This window comes from Uranotaenia lowii, chromosome 1, assembly GCF_029784155.1.
Source record: "Uranotaenia lowii strain MFRU-FL chromosome 1, ASM2978415v1, whole genome shotgun sequence".
NCBI classification, from domain to species: domain Eukaryota; kingdom Metazoa; phylum Arthropoda; class Insecta; order Diptera; family Culicidae; genus Uranotaenia; species Uranotaenia lowii.
This window is the reverse complement of record NC_073691.1, coordinates 192,132,184-192,151,314: the sequence shown is the minus strand read 5'-3', so window position 1 is coordinate 192,151,314 and position 19,131 is coordinate 192,132,184. Positions and strand designations below refer to the sequence as shown.

At 32.5% G+C, this 19,131-nt stretch overlaps 1 protein-coding gene across 1 annotated transcript; it reads right to left on the bottom strand.

Moving 5' to 3' along the window:
- Positions 1–111: 111 nt before the first annotated feature.
- On the bottom strand, positions 112–14,151 carry LOC129739505 (serine protease easter-like). Its single transcript, XM_055730975.1, has 4 exons — positions 13,824–14,151; positions 13,209–13,535; positions 13,004–13,112; positions 112–825 (listed from the first exon to the last, which is right to left on the bottom strand). The coding sequence occupies exons 1-4, from the start codon at positions 13,885–13,887 to the stop codon at positions 207–209; spliced, it is 1,119 nt and encodes a 372-aa protein (XP_055586950.1). The 5' UTR covers positions 13,888–14,151; the 3' UTR covers positions 112–206.
- Positions 14,152–19,131: the final 4,980 nt, after the last annotated feature.

The following is a 19,131-nucleotide window of genomic DNA, read 5'->3' as shown; positions in this document are numbered from 1 at the left end:
ACTGAACCCTCATCTTTTACAGACAGAATTCTAATATATACGCTGAGCAATTGTACAGGAATGTGTCAGGGCTGTTGTACAAGGAAAGGGATGAAGAAGAAAAGTGGGGAATTGTAGTAAATTTGATCGTTTATTTTTGAGCATTCTAAAACATAGTTGTATACTGTCATTATACTGTCATCACACTCGAGCGACATCCCCCCATTTTAGGGAGCCAAATTCGACTCAACCCAGTCCATATATTTGCCGACCTTCGTGTAAACCCCGGGCCATCCCTCCTGACCGCAAGGCGTTGGTCCGAACGAAACCAATCCGGCCAGATACCAAAACTGTACCCCACTTTTAATTCCGACTCCCATCAGAGGGCCACCGGAATCACCTTGACACGAATCCTTACCCGTGACGCCCCCGGCACAAAGTTGTCCATCCTGTAGCGTCACCTGTTCCTTCTTGTAAACTTCGTTACAATTGCCCAGATCCACTCCATCAACTCCCACCTTCTGCTTCACGGAACTATACCGAGCCGTGGCCGTACGCCCCCAGCCAGCCACCTGGAACTTCTGGCCAATGGTGTTCTTAGTCTTCAAATCGTCGCTCCGCGGCAAACATATAGGCTTGATGAAATCCGTATACGGGACGCTCTGGGCCATCCGGAGCAACGCGATGTCGTTGTACTGTTCCAGCGACTGAGGATTGTAGCTTGGGTGCGGGATTTTGCGCTCGATTTCGACGTCGATCGGATCCGGCGAACAGTCCACGTCCACACCGAGACCTTCGCAGTCCTGCGCCGTCGAGGTGTCCCACTCGCCGAGACGGACCTCGGCTCTGTAAAAGAAAAGAAGGGAAAAAATAAATCACTTTGGATAAGGTTTTAGCTTTAAGGGAATTACGATCATTGAGGCAAAACCTTCCACAAAATGGGTTGTAAATTTTCCTCACGTTGTTCAAAATTCTTCTCATTTCTCTCAATTTTTTTCAAAATTCGGAAATGGATTCAGCCCGATACGCGCATGTAAAGGGTGTTCGTATAAAAAAGTGGTCAGGCGTGTAAATCGTGTTTTTGTTTTTAAAAAAAATAAAGTATCTTTCTATTTGAAGTTCAATATATATAAAAAACGAAACAAATTCTCAGTTAAGATTCCGGTTGACCTCTTTTACTACTTTGGTGACAGTTGATTTGGCCACCTTCAATGATTTTGCTTTTTCTGCGTGCGTGTAGTTAAGATTTCCACGACGCATGTACAAAATTTTGATTCGTAGCTCCTCTTACTTGGACGCCATTTTTATAACTAAAGATCTAATGTCAAAATCCAGAATTCCAATAATTTTCGTTATTTAATTGAGTGAATCTTCATAAACTGAATCTAATTGGTATCAACGTGTGACTGGATTTTCACAGCAAAGATGGCTACCAAATAAGTGCTCCAATCTTAAGAAAAGTGTCTTACAGAAAGTTTTAAAATTTGCAATGGAGTTGAAAGAGCCTTGCTTGATTTCGGTTTTGTTTTTCGTGCCAGTACTTGGATTTCGTTTTTCACTCAATGGACCTGAATGTGATATTTTTCAAACATGTGTTGTACATGGTTGTTTGATCTTGTTAATTCCCACGATTTCAATGATATGCTGAACTGATAAAAAATGTGAAATCAACGGTGATAACCGTCAATTCGACTCCAAAGGTTTTTTGTACTGGGCAAATGTTTACGAATTGCGCTCGGGAGGAAGAATTGAGTTGCTTCGATTGAAAAATGTGAGAAGAACGTACCGCAACGGATGACAAATCGTGTGTGTTATGTCATATCCAACACTCCTGGACGACGAGGGACTTTTGGTGAGGTTGTTTCATGTTTTATTCATTCTTTCATTCATCAGTCCTATCTGCTAAGTAGGATTTCCTCAATTGCACCCTTCCGATTCCTATCTGAAACAGCTTTATGGGTCGTATGAGTTCTCTGCACCTAAAGAGTTATTTTGCGGTTTCAGATGTTTCCTACCATGATTACATTGACTTGTCACGGTGTGCATTATGGTATCACACTAATCTTCAAAATCAACATCTGAAATGAGAATTGAATCCAGATTCTCATTTTGGCATCTTATGCTGATTTTGATTATTAGTTGTACCATGTGTATCAGCCAATGCAAGATGTGTGTAGTAACCCCATGCTATGCTATGCTATGCTAAAGATCTAATGTCAAAATCCAAAAAGAAGCATTATTCTACACACTTACACCTACAAAATGAGGGGTGTTCAAGTTTTTTATATGATATTTTAGAATCAATACGGCGAATTTAAGTTGTCCACTTTTTGAACCGAGCACTCTTTACGTGAGAATACTTCTATTTTTCACAGTTTAAAAATGTGTATTCAAGATATGCCAGGTAGAGCATACATATAAAATAAAAACACTTGCCACTCGACAAACTTGCTTAGAGGATCAAAATGCCGAAAAAGAAAAATTGTTTCTAGGACTCTAATCAACTCTCGGGGATGACTCCACTCCCAACTCTCTAATCCATTTTTTTCCGATACAGTAGTTTCTCGATTTTATCACTATTCGATTTTATCAATACTCGCCAAATTCACGCTCGATTTTATCACGGTTATTGTTTCGATTTTATCACGATTTTTAAGAAATCATTCAGAAACCATTACCAGGTCCTTAATTTTCATTCAAAAGCATAGAGCGTCTTTGTTTATGATATTTTTTATGGTTTATGTTGTAGTATATAGGTATCCAATAATATGAAAATGCCATTGAACTGCTTATTTTATCTGTATAGTGTTTAAAATCGTCATTTGGATTTTCAAAACGCTTGTAATAATCGACACAAGTATTTTAACGTCACGCTGATGCTAGTGTTGTTACTTGGGTTGGTTAGCCGCTTTAAAAAAATTAACTTTTTTGGTTATGCGAATCATATAAAAATGTGGGTGAATTTAAGCGTTTTTGAAAAGAGATAAGTGTCTCTGATTTGGCGTGGTGGCGTGCGTAATCCTTATTGGATAGCCTTTAGTATTGTCTGAATGGATAATTTTGGAAGAATAAAATGAAATTCTGCTAGCTTTGTCTGAAAATATGACTAAGATATCTGTTTTTCTACATATAAAGACAAAAGATTATCTGCCCATAAAGCAAATTTCGAGAAACACACTGAAAAAGTCTAAGTTTAGCAAATTTTTAAATATTTTTCGAATAAATATACTTTTTAGTTCATCAAAGGTGTTAAGTTAAAAATATTGAAATTTGAAATAAGCAGAAACAAATTTTTTAATGCTAATTTTTTTGAACTTTTTTTTAAAATCGAAATAAGAGATAACGACTGTTAAATTTCCATCAAAACAAAATAATTCACTTTAATTAGATGTAGACTATCAAATGGATATACAACATGGTTTAATTTCAAGAAAAAGCCTAAAAATTTGCTTTAGAGAAGAATAATTAGAACTGAACATATTCACGGTGAATTTTTTTTTGACCGTGATAAAATCGAAAATGATGTATTTTTTCAATTTGAGAAACGCGAAGATGTTTCAATGGATTAGTAACTGATTTTAGCAGATTTTGGCGTCCTGAATTCAAATCTTTTGTCAGACTTTAACTACCATCAAACATTTTTGGTGTTTTTCTAGTTTTTTATTTATTTATCTTAAGTAAAATTAATCTTTGATAATTGGTGAACAACCAAACCTTCTTCGAAAAAAACTGATTTTGAATCTTTTTCTATCCTCCAGTCCCAAGTTTGCACAAATAAACTTTGAATTTTTATCTCCGGTTTTATAGGTAATATTCGGCTTCGGTCTTCCGGTCAAGAATTACAACACTTTTGTGTGCTCTTCATCCAACGTTTCGAATTTTTATTAATTCTTTCTCAAGGAACTAAAATATGTAGCTTTCACGCATAAAACATGTGTGTGGAATAATCTTACGGTGAAGTGTGCCACACACTCTCTCAGGCAGCTTGCATGCACTCACCGGCGCCGGTTTCTGGCTATGAAGAAGAAACCCAAACAACAGAGAGTTGAGTGAATAAAGTTTGCTACGGACGCTATGCGTAATACGGATTAGACGCCGCCGCCCAGACCGAACCATTACTATTGGGCACGTAAGTCGTATGCTTTCCTCCTCACTTTCAAACTGAGATATTTTCAAATTCAAAATTTTATAACCAGGAACCGACAATCGATGAACGCTTTAGAAGCGCATCTGCTTCTGACTTTAGTACTAATGATCGGTTAAGGGAAGAATTTATATTGTAGTTCTTTGACAAAGCATTAATAAAAATTCGAAACGTTGGAAAAAAGTGTTGTAGTTCTTGACCGAAAGCCGAACATAATCTATAAATGACTCCCGGTAGAAAAATAAATAAATCTCCAATTTTTGAATTACGCATTTAAGTCCATAACTTAAAATAAATTCTTAAATGTTTTTACAGGTTTTAAAAGAAAATTCGAACATCATATTCAGATTCCGGTTTCATTGAATATTTGTATGAAGCCTACGTGTTAAAAATAATATTTATTCACAATTGTTTATATGAATTCATGGTTCTCTACACGGTTCAGACTTACAATTTTGAAATGATAATCAGGTTCTTAGCCTCAGACTTAGACTCAGAACTCAAAATTTAAATTATTTTCAAATAATTTGGAAGATTTAATTATATATATCCGATTCCAAATTCCGAATCCAAGTTCAATTTAAATATTCAATATCCAGAATTTCGGATTGAGGAATGATTTCTAGAGTTTAGATAAAGAACTAAATCCAGTTCAAGTGTTTAGATTGAGATCTCTAAACCAGATTTCAAAATTTTGCCTCAAAATGTATTAATTTTAACCCATTTCATCAGAAGTTAAGAATTTAGATATAAATTGTTCTTCTCATTTATTTAAAAAGACCAGATTCCAGACCGGTCCGGCCCGGATTTCGTTGAAATAGTCCGGATTTTTCCTGGCTTCATTCATTTTATTTGCCAAACCAAAAAAAAAATTCAAATTGAGACATTATAGTTTTTTTTTATTTTTGCATCCAAACAAGCAAATTAATCAAATTTTATCAAAATGATCATGAACCGATTTTTGAAAGCCTAAATTATGATTTAAATCCGCCGATGATTCTCGGGCGTTTTATTTTCTTGATTTTTGTTGCACAATTCCTTGGTTTTATCCAAATTTGCCCAGATATTTCGCGTAACATTTTGAAATCAAACGCCCGGATTTTTCCAGGGTTTTAAACAAAATTTCCCGGATTTCCCCGACCCATGGCCGTAGGAAGAACCGGTTCATGGGAGGATTTTGATGACAAATGTTTCTCATATCAGTTTAGCTTGATGAACAATTCTTACATAAAGAGTGTAAAAAAATGTATAAGTTTTATATAATTATTCAGCTGTGAGTTATTTTATAATAAAAGTTAGGAATACATTTTGAATCTTAACTTTCGAAATTAAGTCCTAGAAATGTAAATCTTTTGCTGAAGATTAAAATAATAAATAATGCAGAACCAAGGTTTTATTTTAGAGGCAAACTTTTTGTATCTTCTTGAATTAGCAAATAATAACCTAATTATATTCAACCACAAAATATTGAGAAATAAAAGTAAGAGATTCTGTCTGCGGTTCAAATCAGATTCATTTTCTACTCTTGAAAACTCGATTAAAATTAAAAAATTTAGTTTGAAACGTTGTTTTGAATAATTTATTCGGTCTGTAAAGCTATGAATACCAATAAAATATATTTACAGCTTAACTTTCGCTTGAAGGTTGACCAATAAAAATTCTCAAATTATTTATTTTATTATTACAATCCTGTAAATTTATTTTTATATAAATTAAAATCTATATTTTTCAAAGAACGAAATCTTCAAATGAATCTAAATATTATTTAATATATGTGGTTTCTGCTGGTTTGAGTTTAAAATTGACTGATTGAATATTAAATTTAAATTTGGAATGTAGAATTCAAACAATGAAGCTGCGATCTCCTGCAATTCGAATTCTTAATGAAATCCTCACATTGCTATGTTTATCTTGATTATAAAATTTAACTTCGAGCTGAAGCTGAATGTTATATTTTTAGGGTAAGTGTTTCTAATTTGGCATGAGTACCTAATTGTGTGGTATGCCATAGTCTATTAGTGACTTGATACCTGATCAGTGTGTGAGTGATGCCTAAAGCCTCTGCGCATTCTTTATCTATGTGTGCGTTATATTGGGCAGTCATTAGTCAACCTTGATGGGGTCCAGTCGTGTTGCATGTCGAGTGATTCCTTGTGAATGTCCAGTTTGCATACTAATGTTAACATACTTTTCAATTTTGACTGTTTATGACGTTATTTTTCACTTATCACAATTATAAAAAAAAATTATAATGTAACGGATCATGTGAACTTTTATTTTACAAACAAATTAGTTTTCTAACTCACAGGATTTTTCGTAAAATCCAGTTCGTTTCAAAGTATGTCAAAATAGAATAGAATTGTTAGCAAATTTCGTAAAAAACAGCTGTTCAGAAATGGTAGATTAAAGCTGAATTTGTCAATCGATTTTTTTGAAATTTTTCGTCGGATTGTTTTTTATAATGATTTAAGTAACAAGTATGTTAGAACCATGTTTTTTTCGTGTAAAAGCTGAAAAAAGCATATGTTCACAATTAGGAACAATATTTTCAATGTGTTCCTAATTATGGACATAGTCAAAGTTTTCCAAACTATATCAAAGTCAAAGAATGTATTTGAGATAAATTTGATTGGTTGAATTGTGTTTTAACTTAATTTTCAACGATCTGTTAAAATAAACTGTTTTGAGCTAATAAAACATGATTTTTTTTACTTCAGTGTATCTCAAAGCTAAAAATGTTGAAAAATTATTTTCGCCAAGTTGTAAAGAACGCACCTTTCGCGACAGAAAGGAAACCATAAAATTACAGAGAGCTTCTCAACGAGAACAGAATCGAAAGAAACAAAAAAAAAATCTCAATGAAATACGTTGTATACCGTCATTTGGAGCATCATGCAACACTTTTCAACTTCATTGGCTTCTAAAAACCTTATGTCCACAGAAAATCCTACCGTTTGTACATCAAAAGTTTTAAGGTTAATGAGACATCAAACGTAGTCAGAAAAAAATGGTTCCACCAGTTATTTTTAAATTTACAAAACATGGGATTTTCACCCTACTAAGAAAAAGGGGTAAGTTGCAAAAACCTTTGTTTTTTTATGAAAAATTAAAAAAAAAAGGTTGAATAGTTATAGTTTTTGACATATTTGTGATGTCCTTACGCATAAAGCACGATCTGCAGTTTTTTTTATTTTGTTAGAATTAAAGTTTATATTTTTTTCTGTCAAAGATTTTTTTTTAAAGGAAAGCATAAGGGTGCTGTATACATTCAGGGATAAAAAAAACTACAATTTTACATCATATTTAAGCATATGGAAACAACATTTAAACCACTGACCATACTGAATGAACACTCGATTTCGTTTGTTGGATATTTTTTCCAACAGTACGCAATGTCGATTCCAGAGTGCGCAGTGCACATATCTTGATTGGAAGAAATGCTATCCCAGTTAGAAAATGTCACCCAACTTTCAAAAAAATAGAGACAATTTGTACGATAACATCGGGCTGAACAGGTACATTTTTCCTATAGGGCATTTTTTTCTCAAATGTTGCAGGTTCCCCCCCCCCCCCCTACCGTCGGTATTGCGAACCTGCAAAATTTAACAAAAAAACATTAGCCACAAAATATCCGAATTTGTGTTCTAAGTGGCATGTCAGTGTGATCAGTGTTTAAACTGTGAATCATTGATTTGCATGTCGATGCATTTTAGCCAATACTGGTAACGGAATTTTAATTTTTTTTAAAAATTAAATGATTGCCCGAAAAATATTTATACACCAACAGTGTTGATATAGGATAATAAAATCAATAAAGAGTTTGTAGGTAATATCATTAAGCCAATCTGTCACATTGTGTAACGTTTTTACAGCATCGAAAATGCAAAAATTTCGATTTTTCTAATTTTCTATGAGAATCAAAAACTTTAACAAACTATCTCACAATGTGAAAAACTATGGCATCATCATTTTGTTGTCATTAAATGATAATTATATTCCAGTATATTAAAATAAAAGTTAAATATGTGTTGTGGTACACAAACGTTGCATCGAACCATGCTGTTGTATGATGCTCTATTTGACTGTACTTATTTGTATCCATTACGATGAATAATCTACTTTTTGAAATATAATATATGTATCCATTGGAAAAGTAAAAGTTTGAATTTCAAAAAGCTCAACATCCACTACTTTCTTAAAAACTAGCGTAAAGGAATATTGTGTAGGATTTAAATAGTCCTTATTTCTCTATTCATATTCCAAAAACGTTGTAAAATTTATAAAAAAGGTGAGTTTTGAGATTTTTCTCATTAAAGTATTTAAAAAAACAGACCCATATACAAAATCAGGAACAAATAGTGTAATATTGGGTACGTTGATATATTTTTCCTCATATGTTAACATTAGGAACAATTAGTGCCATATTAGGAACATCGACACACTTTATAAAACATGATATTTTTCATAAACTAAGGCTTGAAATGATTATTTCAGACCAAAACAGAATTTAGAAAAAAATTGGAACTTAGTTATCAAAAAATTGTATATCTAAATATTAAAGGTTCGGCGTAATTATATCAAATCTAAAAACCTCTGACAAAATATAGCGAAATTAGGCTCACTTACCCTATTTGAATTCCGGATCTGAATCCTGTTTTTTGAAGCTGAGTTCAAAATCTGAATTCCTTTCAATCTAAGTTCTAGATAATAATTTCTATTATTTATGAACCAACAAGTAAAATTTGTATAAAAACCCTCAAACATCTCATTTTGCAATTCTGAATTTTCAGCTTTTGATATGAATTCTTTCTTCACTTATTTATTTGAAATTCAATTTGTAAATCGAAATAAAAATTGCGAATGGTGAAACTGCTTCGAATATTTCAAATGTAACTTTCTTAAGTTCCAATTCTGCAAAAGAATTAGAAGTTGAAATGTTATTATAATTTTTATTGTTTTTTTTTCAAATTCCGAAATGATGAGCTTCGAATATGGAAAATGAAATAAAAAGGCAAAACCGGGATTCAGATTAACTGATTAAGAATCCGATATCTGATCACAGACATCTAATTTTAATGTTTTTTTATCAAATTTTGAACCACAAAAACCAGAATTATTCTAACCTAAGCTTACCAGATATTTCTCCTCCGATATTCAAGCCGTGCAACTTCGGGTCATTTTCCCCAATATTTGCTTATATCAAAATTAATAAATAGAAAAAATGAAGAAAACCTTAAAAACCTGTTTTTTATATCAAAACACATCAGTCAATTTTAAATTATATTTTAAGTTCCCAAATAATCGTTCATGTTGATTTTGATGAAATTTGTTTAAAAAAAATTTGGACGCAAAATACATTATTCTAGGTACAGTCATCCCACTATCATAAGTCAATTAACGAATCCTTTCACCACAAAATGTTCATTTAATCGGGTGTTAAATTATCAAATATCAAGCTTTGAATGGATTTCAGTCATAAAATACTTCCTCTTTGAATTCCGAATCCGACAAGGAATTTTTAATCTAAGTGCCTGATAATATCTTCTTTAAGTTATGAACCAAATATGTAAGTGAAATTCGTATCAAAACCCTTAACCAGAAATCTCTCATTTGAATACTGAATTTTCAGCGTTTTTTATGAATTCTTCCTTCACTAATTTATTTGAAATTCCATTTATAAGTCGAAACAAAAATTGCGAATGATGAAACTGCTTCGGATTTTTCAATTCTGGATAACCATTATGAAACTTTCTTAAGTTCCAATTCAGCATAAAAAAATTAAAAGTTGAAGTGTTGTAATAATTTTAATTGGTTTTTCACATTCCGAAATGATGAGCTTCGAATATGGAAAATGCATCTAGTTGAGGTTTTAAATGCAAAACTAGTATTTGGATCAACTGGTAAAGATTCCGATATCTGATCACAGACATCTAATTTAATATTTTTTTTATCAAATTTTGAACCACAAAAACCAGAATTATTCTAACCTAAGCTTACCAGATATTTCTCCGCCAATATTCAGGCCGTGCAACTTCGGGTCGTTTTTCCCCAATATTCGCTTATATCAAAATTATTAAATAGAAAAAATGAAGAAAACCTTAAAACCTGTTTTTTTATATCAAAACACATCAGTCAATTTTAAATTATATTTTAAGTTCCCAAATAATCGTTCATGTTGATTTTGATGAAATTTGTTTAAAAAAATTTGGACGCAAAATACATTATTCTAGGTACAGTCATCCCACTATCATAAGTTAATTAACGAATACTTTTACCACAAAATGTTCGTTCAATCGGGTGTAAAATTACCAAATATTAAGTTTTGAATGGATTTCAGTCATAAAATGCTTCCTCTTTGAGTTCAAATATCCTAAGAAACACCGATAGTTTTATTGGACTACTCAAACCCTTATAAAACCATAAGTTTATCTAGTAGCCTGCTATAAAACTTAAAAAGTTACTGTTTTTATTTTCAATTTAGTTTAAAAATAACACAATTTACCGAAAAAAATCAACGTTTTTCAAACCCAACATTATGGGTCAAAATTGTAGCCCGTAACAATTATTAGTCAAGTTGCCTACAATACAATTATATTAGTCACATAGTAGTCCATGGCAACACCCAAATATCTACATAGAAATCAACAAATTTCTGGCAAACATTTGGGGGCATTCTTTGTTTGTATACCTTCAAAGGGCATTTGGCTTGAGCTAGCAACCAAGAAATGTTTTGTTTTGCTTGCCATGACCCATGATTGTGTGGAATTTGGTGGATTCTGTAACAGATATGGGTCACTTTCATTTGGAAAACGTAAACTCGTCCTTTGTGCTTATACTAGACCAATTCATTTGGTTGGAATCTTCGAAACGCCCGCATAAGGGGCTTAAAGGTTTAAGATGTCAACCTTATAACATTGGAATTTTATGCGATAGTTCGAAAGCTCCACGTATGATAAAAACTATTCAAACAGCAATTTTACTGTTATCAAACGCACACATGATATGTTTAATACATTTTGATGATATTAGCTTAGCTTAGCTTAGCTGGATTGACTACTCACATCCACCTTGAACTATGGAACCCGAAATGCTTCATCATGAATTTCTACCAACAATAGTAAGGTTTATTTATTTAGTGATTCCATTATTGCTTCCACATTACTTTTAAAGCATTTCGAACTCCATTGTCGCAGGCGTGGCTCAGTAGAACGAATTCCACATCGCCAATGGTTGCTACTCCGTGATTGACCGAGGCCATCAGGTTTGTACAAAGGTCAAAAGAATGGTGCTTGGGATTAGCAGCTCATCCTCAATGAACAAAACAGATGCTCTCTCTTTGAACATCAATAACGGCGCCGGCCACGTCCTAGTAGTCAATGGATAGATTGGAAAAGGTAGAAAGGGATGAAAGATCAATTTTGTGCTTTAGGACCGAAGTCACCTCTGCATCCTAGCAAAATAATTTAAGGTTGGAGGTTTGGGAGAAAAGGATATGAGCAGGATACACTTTTGACTAGTGTAATGATGTGAAAACCCAAATCCTATACGTTGTACTACGCTTCTGTTCTTTCCTAACGGCTTATTTGAAAATGCGTAGTGTTTTTCTACTATTAACTTCCAATATTGAAAAAAATGAAATCAGAGTAAAAAAATATCTGTTAGTAAAACAATGTTGACTGTACTTCTTTTATTTAACGCTTGACAATTTGAATTTAAACATGTTGTATAATATATTTATCAGATAAATCCTTTTCAATTTTTCAAAACTGATTTTACTAAATGGAAATATTAGTATCATGTTGCCAAAATAGTTAATTGTTAGTTCTAGGATTAGCAATATTTCAAAATTTTGGATTCCTGGATTTATGATTGGACCAAAATAGGAATTCTAATGAACTTTCTTAAATACTCTTTAACGTCGATTAATTGTGCCAGTTTCGCGAAAGGAATAAAGGTACATATAAAGTTTTACAATAATGTATGTAACTGCATTCAAGAAATGTAACGATACCTAAAGCCATTAATCGGAAACTACACTTTACGATTAACTCAAATCGTTTAACCCGGCGAAAATGAAAGTCAAAGTTTTTCATTTCCACTAAAATGCTAAAATTGTATCACCATGATCTGTGAACCCAGCTAACCTTTAGCGTTTTCGTTTATTTTCCACTGGCACGGGCACACTTTTTCCTCATAAGTTTAATACATTTTGATGATATTATCGATTAACTAAAAATAATAGTATGAAATAATTTCTGTTAGTTCAGTAGATTTCAGCAGTTCTTATGATCGGTGACTTATAATTGTGTGTGACCCATGATTGTGGGGGGACAGTATTTCTAATGAATCAATTCAAATTTTCGTATTATTTTGCAAATTAAGCTTAGTTTTATTTTATTAAAATTCGATATTCGGGACTAAATTTCTATCAATAAGTGAGATTTTTTTTGAAAAATTTTAGTAGAATTGTGGACCTGGAATAAGATTTCGAGATTTTGGCTTTAGTTCTAAGTCGAGATTGTTATCCTTGAATCGTTTTAGGCGTTCATCAAAATTTGAATAAGATTTGAAATTTTGAGTTACGAGCGGAGCATTTCGCTTGACATTTTTGCAACCTTATCCCCATTTATCGAATTATTTATAAACCTCAAGATGCATACCTACATAATTGCTTCTAAACTTTACCACAATTTTTTGTCGTGGAAACAGACAAACCGAACAAAGATCAATATTAATTTTTCCATGAAACATCGGTATGAGTACTAAATGTGAATACCCAGGCAGGAATTCCCCGAAAAGTTGAAAGTCGTTTCTTGTATTCGAGAAACCTGAGAGTATCTGACTAGCTATCTATATCCAAACTTGAATAAATGTACTCACAGACTCCAGGTGGTCGGGATGTCCTTTCCATTGACACAGTGCGAAGCCGTCAGCACGTACCGGTTGTTGATCAGCACCCCACCGCAGTGAAATCCGAAAACATTGTTCGCTGTACGATCACCGCAGACGGAGAATTGACCAAGTAGAAAAGAGGTGTTAATAGATTAGTAAACTTTTCGATCGGTCGTTGTTTCTCTGTACTCACGCTTAGCGTACTTGAGCAGGGCGAGCCACGGGAATTCATCAATTTTGGTGTTGACTCCGCCCACGATGCGATCACTCGTCTGAATACCGCAAACACCGACTTCCGGAAGCAGAGATTCGGAAGCCCGTGGAGGTGCTTCGACCGGATCCGAGCAACACACCAACGGATGGTTGTCCTGGTAGGACCATCCACACTGGCTTCGACTTAGATAGGTCCGATCCTCCGGGAGCAGTGGCTTTTTCTTGATCAATGTAAACAGCCCATCACAGGCCCTGAGCAGCACACATCGACCCGGTTTGGCGTCCGGCGTTTGACAGGTTAATATCTCTACAATCAATGAAAAGTTAGACGATTTAGGCTACGGTTCTGCAGCACACAAATACAATGGCCGAGATATTTTGGATATCATTGCCAAATGGGTTCGATAACATAAGAAACATATTTTGTTTTTAGAAGGAACCGGTTTGGAGTGTGACAAAAACCGTTGTGATACCGGTCCGATAACCTTCAGCCATGAAGAACAGGAAAAAAAATACAACAACAAATCTTGCAAATGCGTCATCTCGGCATCTTCCATCCTTAGTGTTTGCTGAACTTGAAAAACGCTAAACTTACGAGCATCAGCAGCCCACAGAAGCGTAGCTAAAGCCAGAAACCCACCGATAATGATGAGTTTCATTGTATTTTTTATATTATTAGGTAGGTTTATCCCAGATCACTATCGATCGCGGCGCTCGGTAAACATTTGAAATACAAGAAAATCGCAATTTCTTTATTCAACGGCAACGATCAACACAAACTCCCGGAATCCGCAGAGAATGTTTTACGAGTTCTAGGTATAGGGAATATGTCGTCAGATCGTCACTCGATATGACAGTACAAATCACAGCACAAGCAGTTCTGTTCAACTTCGCGATCGCGACTCAACTGCTCATTACTGCCTCAACAAGATGCTGTCCAGTGTCTAGTCGAGCGAATTCAACACAGCGCAGCCCGGGCGGGAGTGAGAGTTTACGATCTGATCGTTGATTTGTATGTATGATATGGCCGGTCGTCCGGTGGGAACTTGAACTTGCTACCCAAATACTACAGGTGAGATGATCTGGACAGCTCTCGGCTGTCATTTGTTAAGATTTATTTCAACTCACTGCATCGAAGGATCGTTCAAACGTTGAAATGTACGAGAAAAATTAAAAAAAAAGTTCATATTGAAGATTCAATTTTAATAAATGGCTCTCTTTTTTAAATTAAGACTAGGTTTACAGGAATTTTAATTATTTTAACACGAATTTAAAAAAAAACTGCAACACTTTGTTTTGTAAACGAAAAAAATGAAATTGATAAAATTTATAGTGAAACTACCGAGTAATGTAATGCTAACATGTGCAAATTTTTGCAATGATCCGTCAAGTGGTTTTCGAGATAGTGTCAAATTAAGAAATCCATCGACTTAAATTTTTGGGCACCATGGGCGCCATCTATAATGCACACTACGAACCAACCTTTGTCTAGTTCAAAGCTAGTTTTAATTTTCTATTTCTTGACCATCCAAATAACTCAATTTAAAATTTTATCGAAGTTGTGGCACAAAAGGTATTCGTATTAAAAAGTGGTCAACTGAAATTCGCAGTATTTTTTCTAATCATTCAAAAAAAAAACCTGAACACCCCTCATTCTGTAGGTGAATGAATGATGCTTCTATTTATACTTTGAAATTAGATCTTTAGTTATCAAAATGGCGTCCAAGCAAAATTTTGTACATGCGTCATGAAAATCCAAACTACACGCACGCAGAAATATCAAAATCGTTGAATCTGACCAAATCAACCGTCAGCGAAGTAATAAAAGTGTTCGGGGAAAGTTTGTCGACAACTAGGATGCCGGGAGCCGCAGTGACGAACAGAAGAGTGGCTAGCACTTTCAAGCTAAACTCCAATCTCTCCGTTCGAGATGTCGCCAATAAGTTAGGAATATCGTCTACAACCGTGCATGAAGCTTAAAAACGATCCGGACTATCGACTTAAAAGACGGATTGGCTTAGGAAGTGCAGATTCCAGGACCACTTCTGTTGATTGTTTGATTTGATTCGGCTTTAAAGTTGATAGAGACGGAATTGGCTTAGGAAGCACAAATTTTAAAGGCTGCTGCATCTGATTGTTTGTTTTGATTTGGCCTCCTGGTGGAAGAAGACAGATTTTTCAAGACTGCCGCTGCTGCTGATTGCTTGTTGTGATTTGGCCTTCCGGTGGAAAAGACGAATTGGTTTAGGAAGCGTAGATGAGATGAAGTATAATTAAAAAATAAGCGTTACAGCTCCAATTACCTACATATCGGATGACTTTCCCAGTATAATTTATAGCAAAATTATCGAAAAATGTCATCATATGAAAACCAGTGTTAGAAATGTTATCACAGTAAGATTTCAGAGACAGAAAAACTAACAAACCGACCTCAAAATGGAACAAACAGGCTTGTTTTTGTAACAGAAATTTCGACATTATTTAATTTTTGATTGTTAACACTAAGTTCAAAATCATTTCACAACAACTTCTGTGAACCAGTCTAGTAGAGCTCCAACAACTGAGCGAATAGTAAACTGGGAGTAAACAATCTTTTCCCAACAAATCGTCGTCGAGCGAGAGTGTTCATCAATTCTGTCTGAGGGTATTCCCCAAACCGTACGTTTGAGCCGTTCAAGTTCAGCGCATCGTTTTGGTGGAGTTGAGCTCCAGAGAACACACAAAACGCTCTGAGGCGTTGGAAATTTAAGCACACACAATGAGTCATTCTTTCCCAGCTGAAAGGTTTGGAAGGTTCAAAATTGGCTGGAGTAACACAAGTTCATTATCACAGTACAAACAGTGAACCCATCTACTGTGTTATATAGCACATGAAGTGAAGTAAATTACGCATGCATGGGGTTTGCTACTGGTTGAGACTGAGAATCAAGTAGTTGAGCGGGACGGATCTTCGACACTTGATAAACCAGACGACCTGAACTATTCGTTGATAGCACTCTAAACAGTCTAGACTCTACCTGACAATGCTGATATTCAAAGTGTGTATTCAGCAATTACCAATTACGTCAAAATAAATATTTCTGAATAAAAATCCCATATGGTTCAAGATCCAGATTATCTCTTTAGTAAATATCTAACTGACAAACAAACAAAAATGACAAAAATGACAAAATGACAAAAATGACAAAAATGACAAAAATGACAAAAATGACAAAAATTCCAAAAATGACAAAAATGACAAAAATGACAAAAATGACAAAAATGACAAAAATGACAAAAATGACAAAAATGACAAAAATGACAAAATTAAAAAAAAGGACAAAAATTACAAAAATGACAAAAATGACAAAAATGACAAAAATGACAAAAATGACAAAAATGACAAAAATGACAAAAATGACAAAAATGACAAAAATGACAAAAATGACAAAAATGACAAAAATGACAAAAATGACAAAAATGACAAAAATGACAAAAATGACAAAAATGACAAAAATGACAAAAATGACAAAAATGACAAAAATGACAAAAATGACAAAAATGACAAAAATGACAAAAATGACAAAAATGACAAAAATGACAAAAATGACAAAAATGACAAAAATGACAAAAATGACAAAAATGACAAAAATGACAAAAATGACAAAAATGACAAAAATGACAAAAATGACAAAAATGACAAAAATGACAAAAATGACAAAAATGACAAAAATGACAAAAATGACAAAAATGACAAAAATGACAAAAATGACAAAAATGACAAAAATGACAAAAATGACAAAAATGACAAAAATGACAAAAATGACAAAAATGACAAAAATGACAAAAATGACAAAATGACAAAAATGACAAAAATGACAAAAATGACAAAAATGACAAAAATGACAAAAATGACAAAAATGACAAAAATGACAAAAATGACAAAAATGACAAAAATGACAAAAATGACAAAAATGACAAAAATGACAAAAATGACAAAAATGACAAAAATGACAAAAATGACAAAAATGACAAAAATGACAAAAATGACAAAAATGACAAAAATGACAAAAATGACAAAAATGACAAAAATGACAAAAATGACAAAAATGACAAAAATGACAAAAATGACAAAAATGACAAAAATGACAAAAATGACAAAAATGACAAAAATGACAAAAATGACAAAAATGACAAAAATGACAAAAATGACAAAAATGACAAAAATGACAAAAATGACAAAAATGACAAAAATGACAAAAATGACAAAAATGACAAAAATGACAAAAATGACAAAAATGACAAAAATGACAAAAATGACAAAAATGACAAAAATGACAAAAATGACAAAAATGACAAAAATGACAAAAATGACAAAAATGACAAAATGACAAAAATGACAAAAATGACAAAAATGACAAAAATGACAAAAATGACAAAAATGACAAAAATGACAAAAATGACAAAAATGACAAAAATGACAAAAATGACAAAAATGACAAAAATGACAAAAATGACAAAAATGACAAAAATGACAAAAATGACAAAAATGACAAAAATGACAAAAATGACAAAAATGACAAAAATGACAAAAATGACAAAAATGACAAAAATGACAAAAATGACAAAAATGACAAAAATGACAAAAATGACAAAAATGACAAAAATGACAAAAATGACAAAAATGACAAAAATGACAAAAATGACAAAAATGACAAAAATGACAAAAATGACAAAAATGACAAAAATGACAAAAATGACAAAAATGACAAAAATGACAAAAATGACAAAAATGACAAAAATGACAAAAATGACAAAAATGACAAAAATGACAAAAATGACAAAAATGACAAAAATGACAAAAATGACAAAAATGACAAAAATGACAAAAATGACAAAAATGACAAAAATGACAAAAATGACAAAAATGACAAAAATGACAAAAATGACAAAAATGACAAAAATGACAAAAATGACAAAAATGACAAAAATGACAAAAATGACAAAAATGACAAAAATGACAAAAATGACAAAATGACAAAAATGACAAAAATGACAAAAATGACAAAAATGACAAAAATGACAAAAATGACAAAAATGACAAAAATGACAAAAATGACAAAAATGACAAAAATGACAAAAATGACAAAAATGACAAAAATGACAAAAATGACAAAAATGACAAAATGACAAAAATGACAAAAATGACAAAAATGACAAAAATGACAAAAATGACAAAAATGACAAAAATGACAAAAATGACAAAAATGACAAAAATGACAAAAATGACAAAAATGACAAAAATGACAAAAATGACAAAAATGACAAAAATGACAAAAATGACAAAAATGACAAAATGACAAAAATGACAAAAATGACAAAAATGACAAAAATGACAAACATGACAAAATGACAAAAATGACAAAAATGACAAAAATGACAAAAATGACAAAAATGACAAAAATGACAAAAATGACAAAAATGACAAAAATGACAAAAATGACAAAAATGACAAAAATGACAAAAATGACAAAAATGACAAAAATGACAAAAATGACAAAAATGACAAAAATGACAAAAATGACAAAAATGACAAAAATGACAAAAATGACAAAAATGACAAAAAATGACAAAAATGACAAAAATGACAAAAATGACAAAAATGACAAAAATGACAAAAATGACAAAAAATGACAAAAATGACAAAAATGACAAAAATGACAAAAATGACAAAAATGACAAAAATGACAAAAATGACAAAAATGACAAAAATGACAAAAATGACAAAAATGACAAAAATGACAAAAATGACAAAAATGACAAAAATGACAAAAATGACAAAAATGACAAAAATGACAAAAATGACAAAAATGACAAAAATGACAAAAATGACAAAAATGACAAAAATAGACAAAAATGACAAA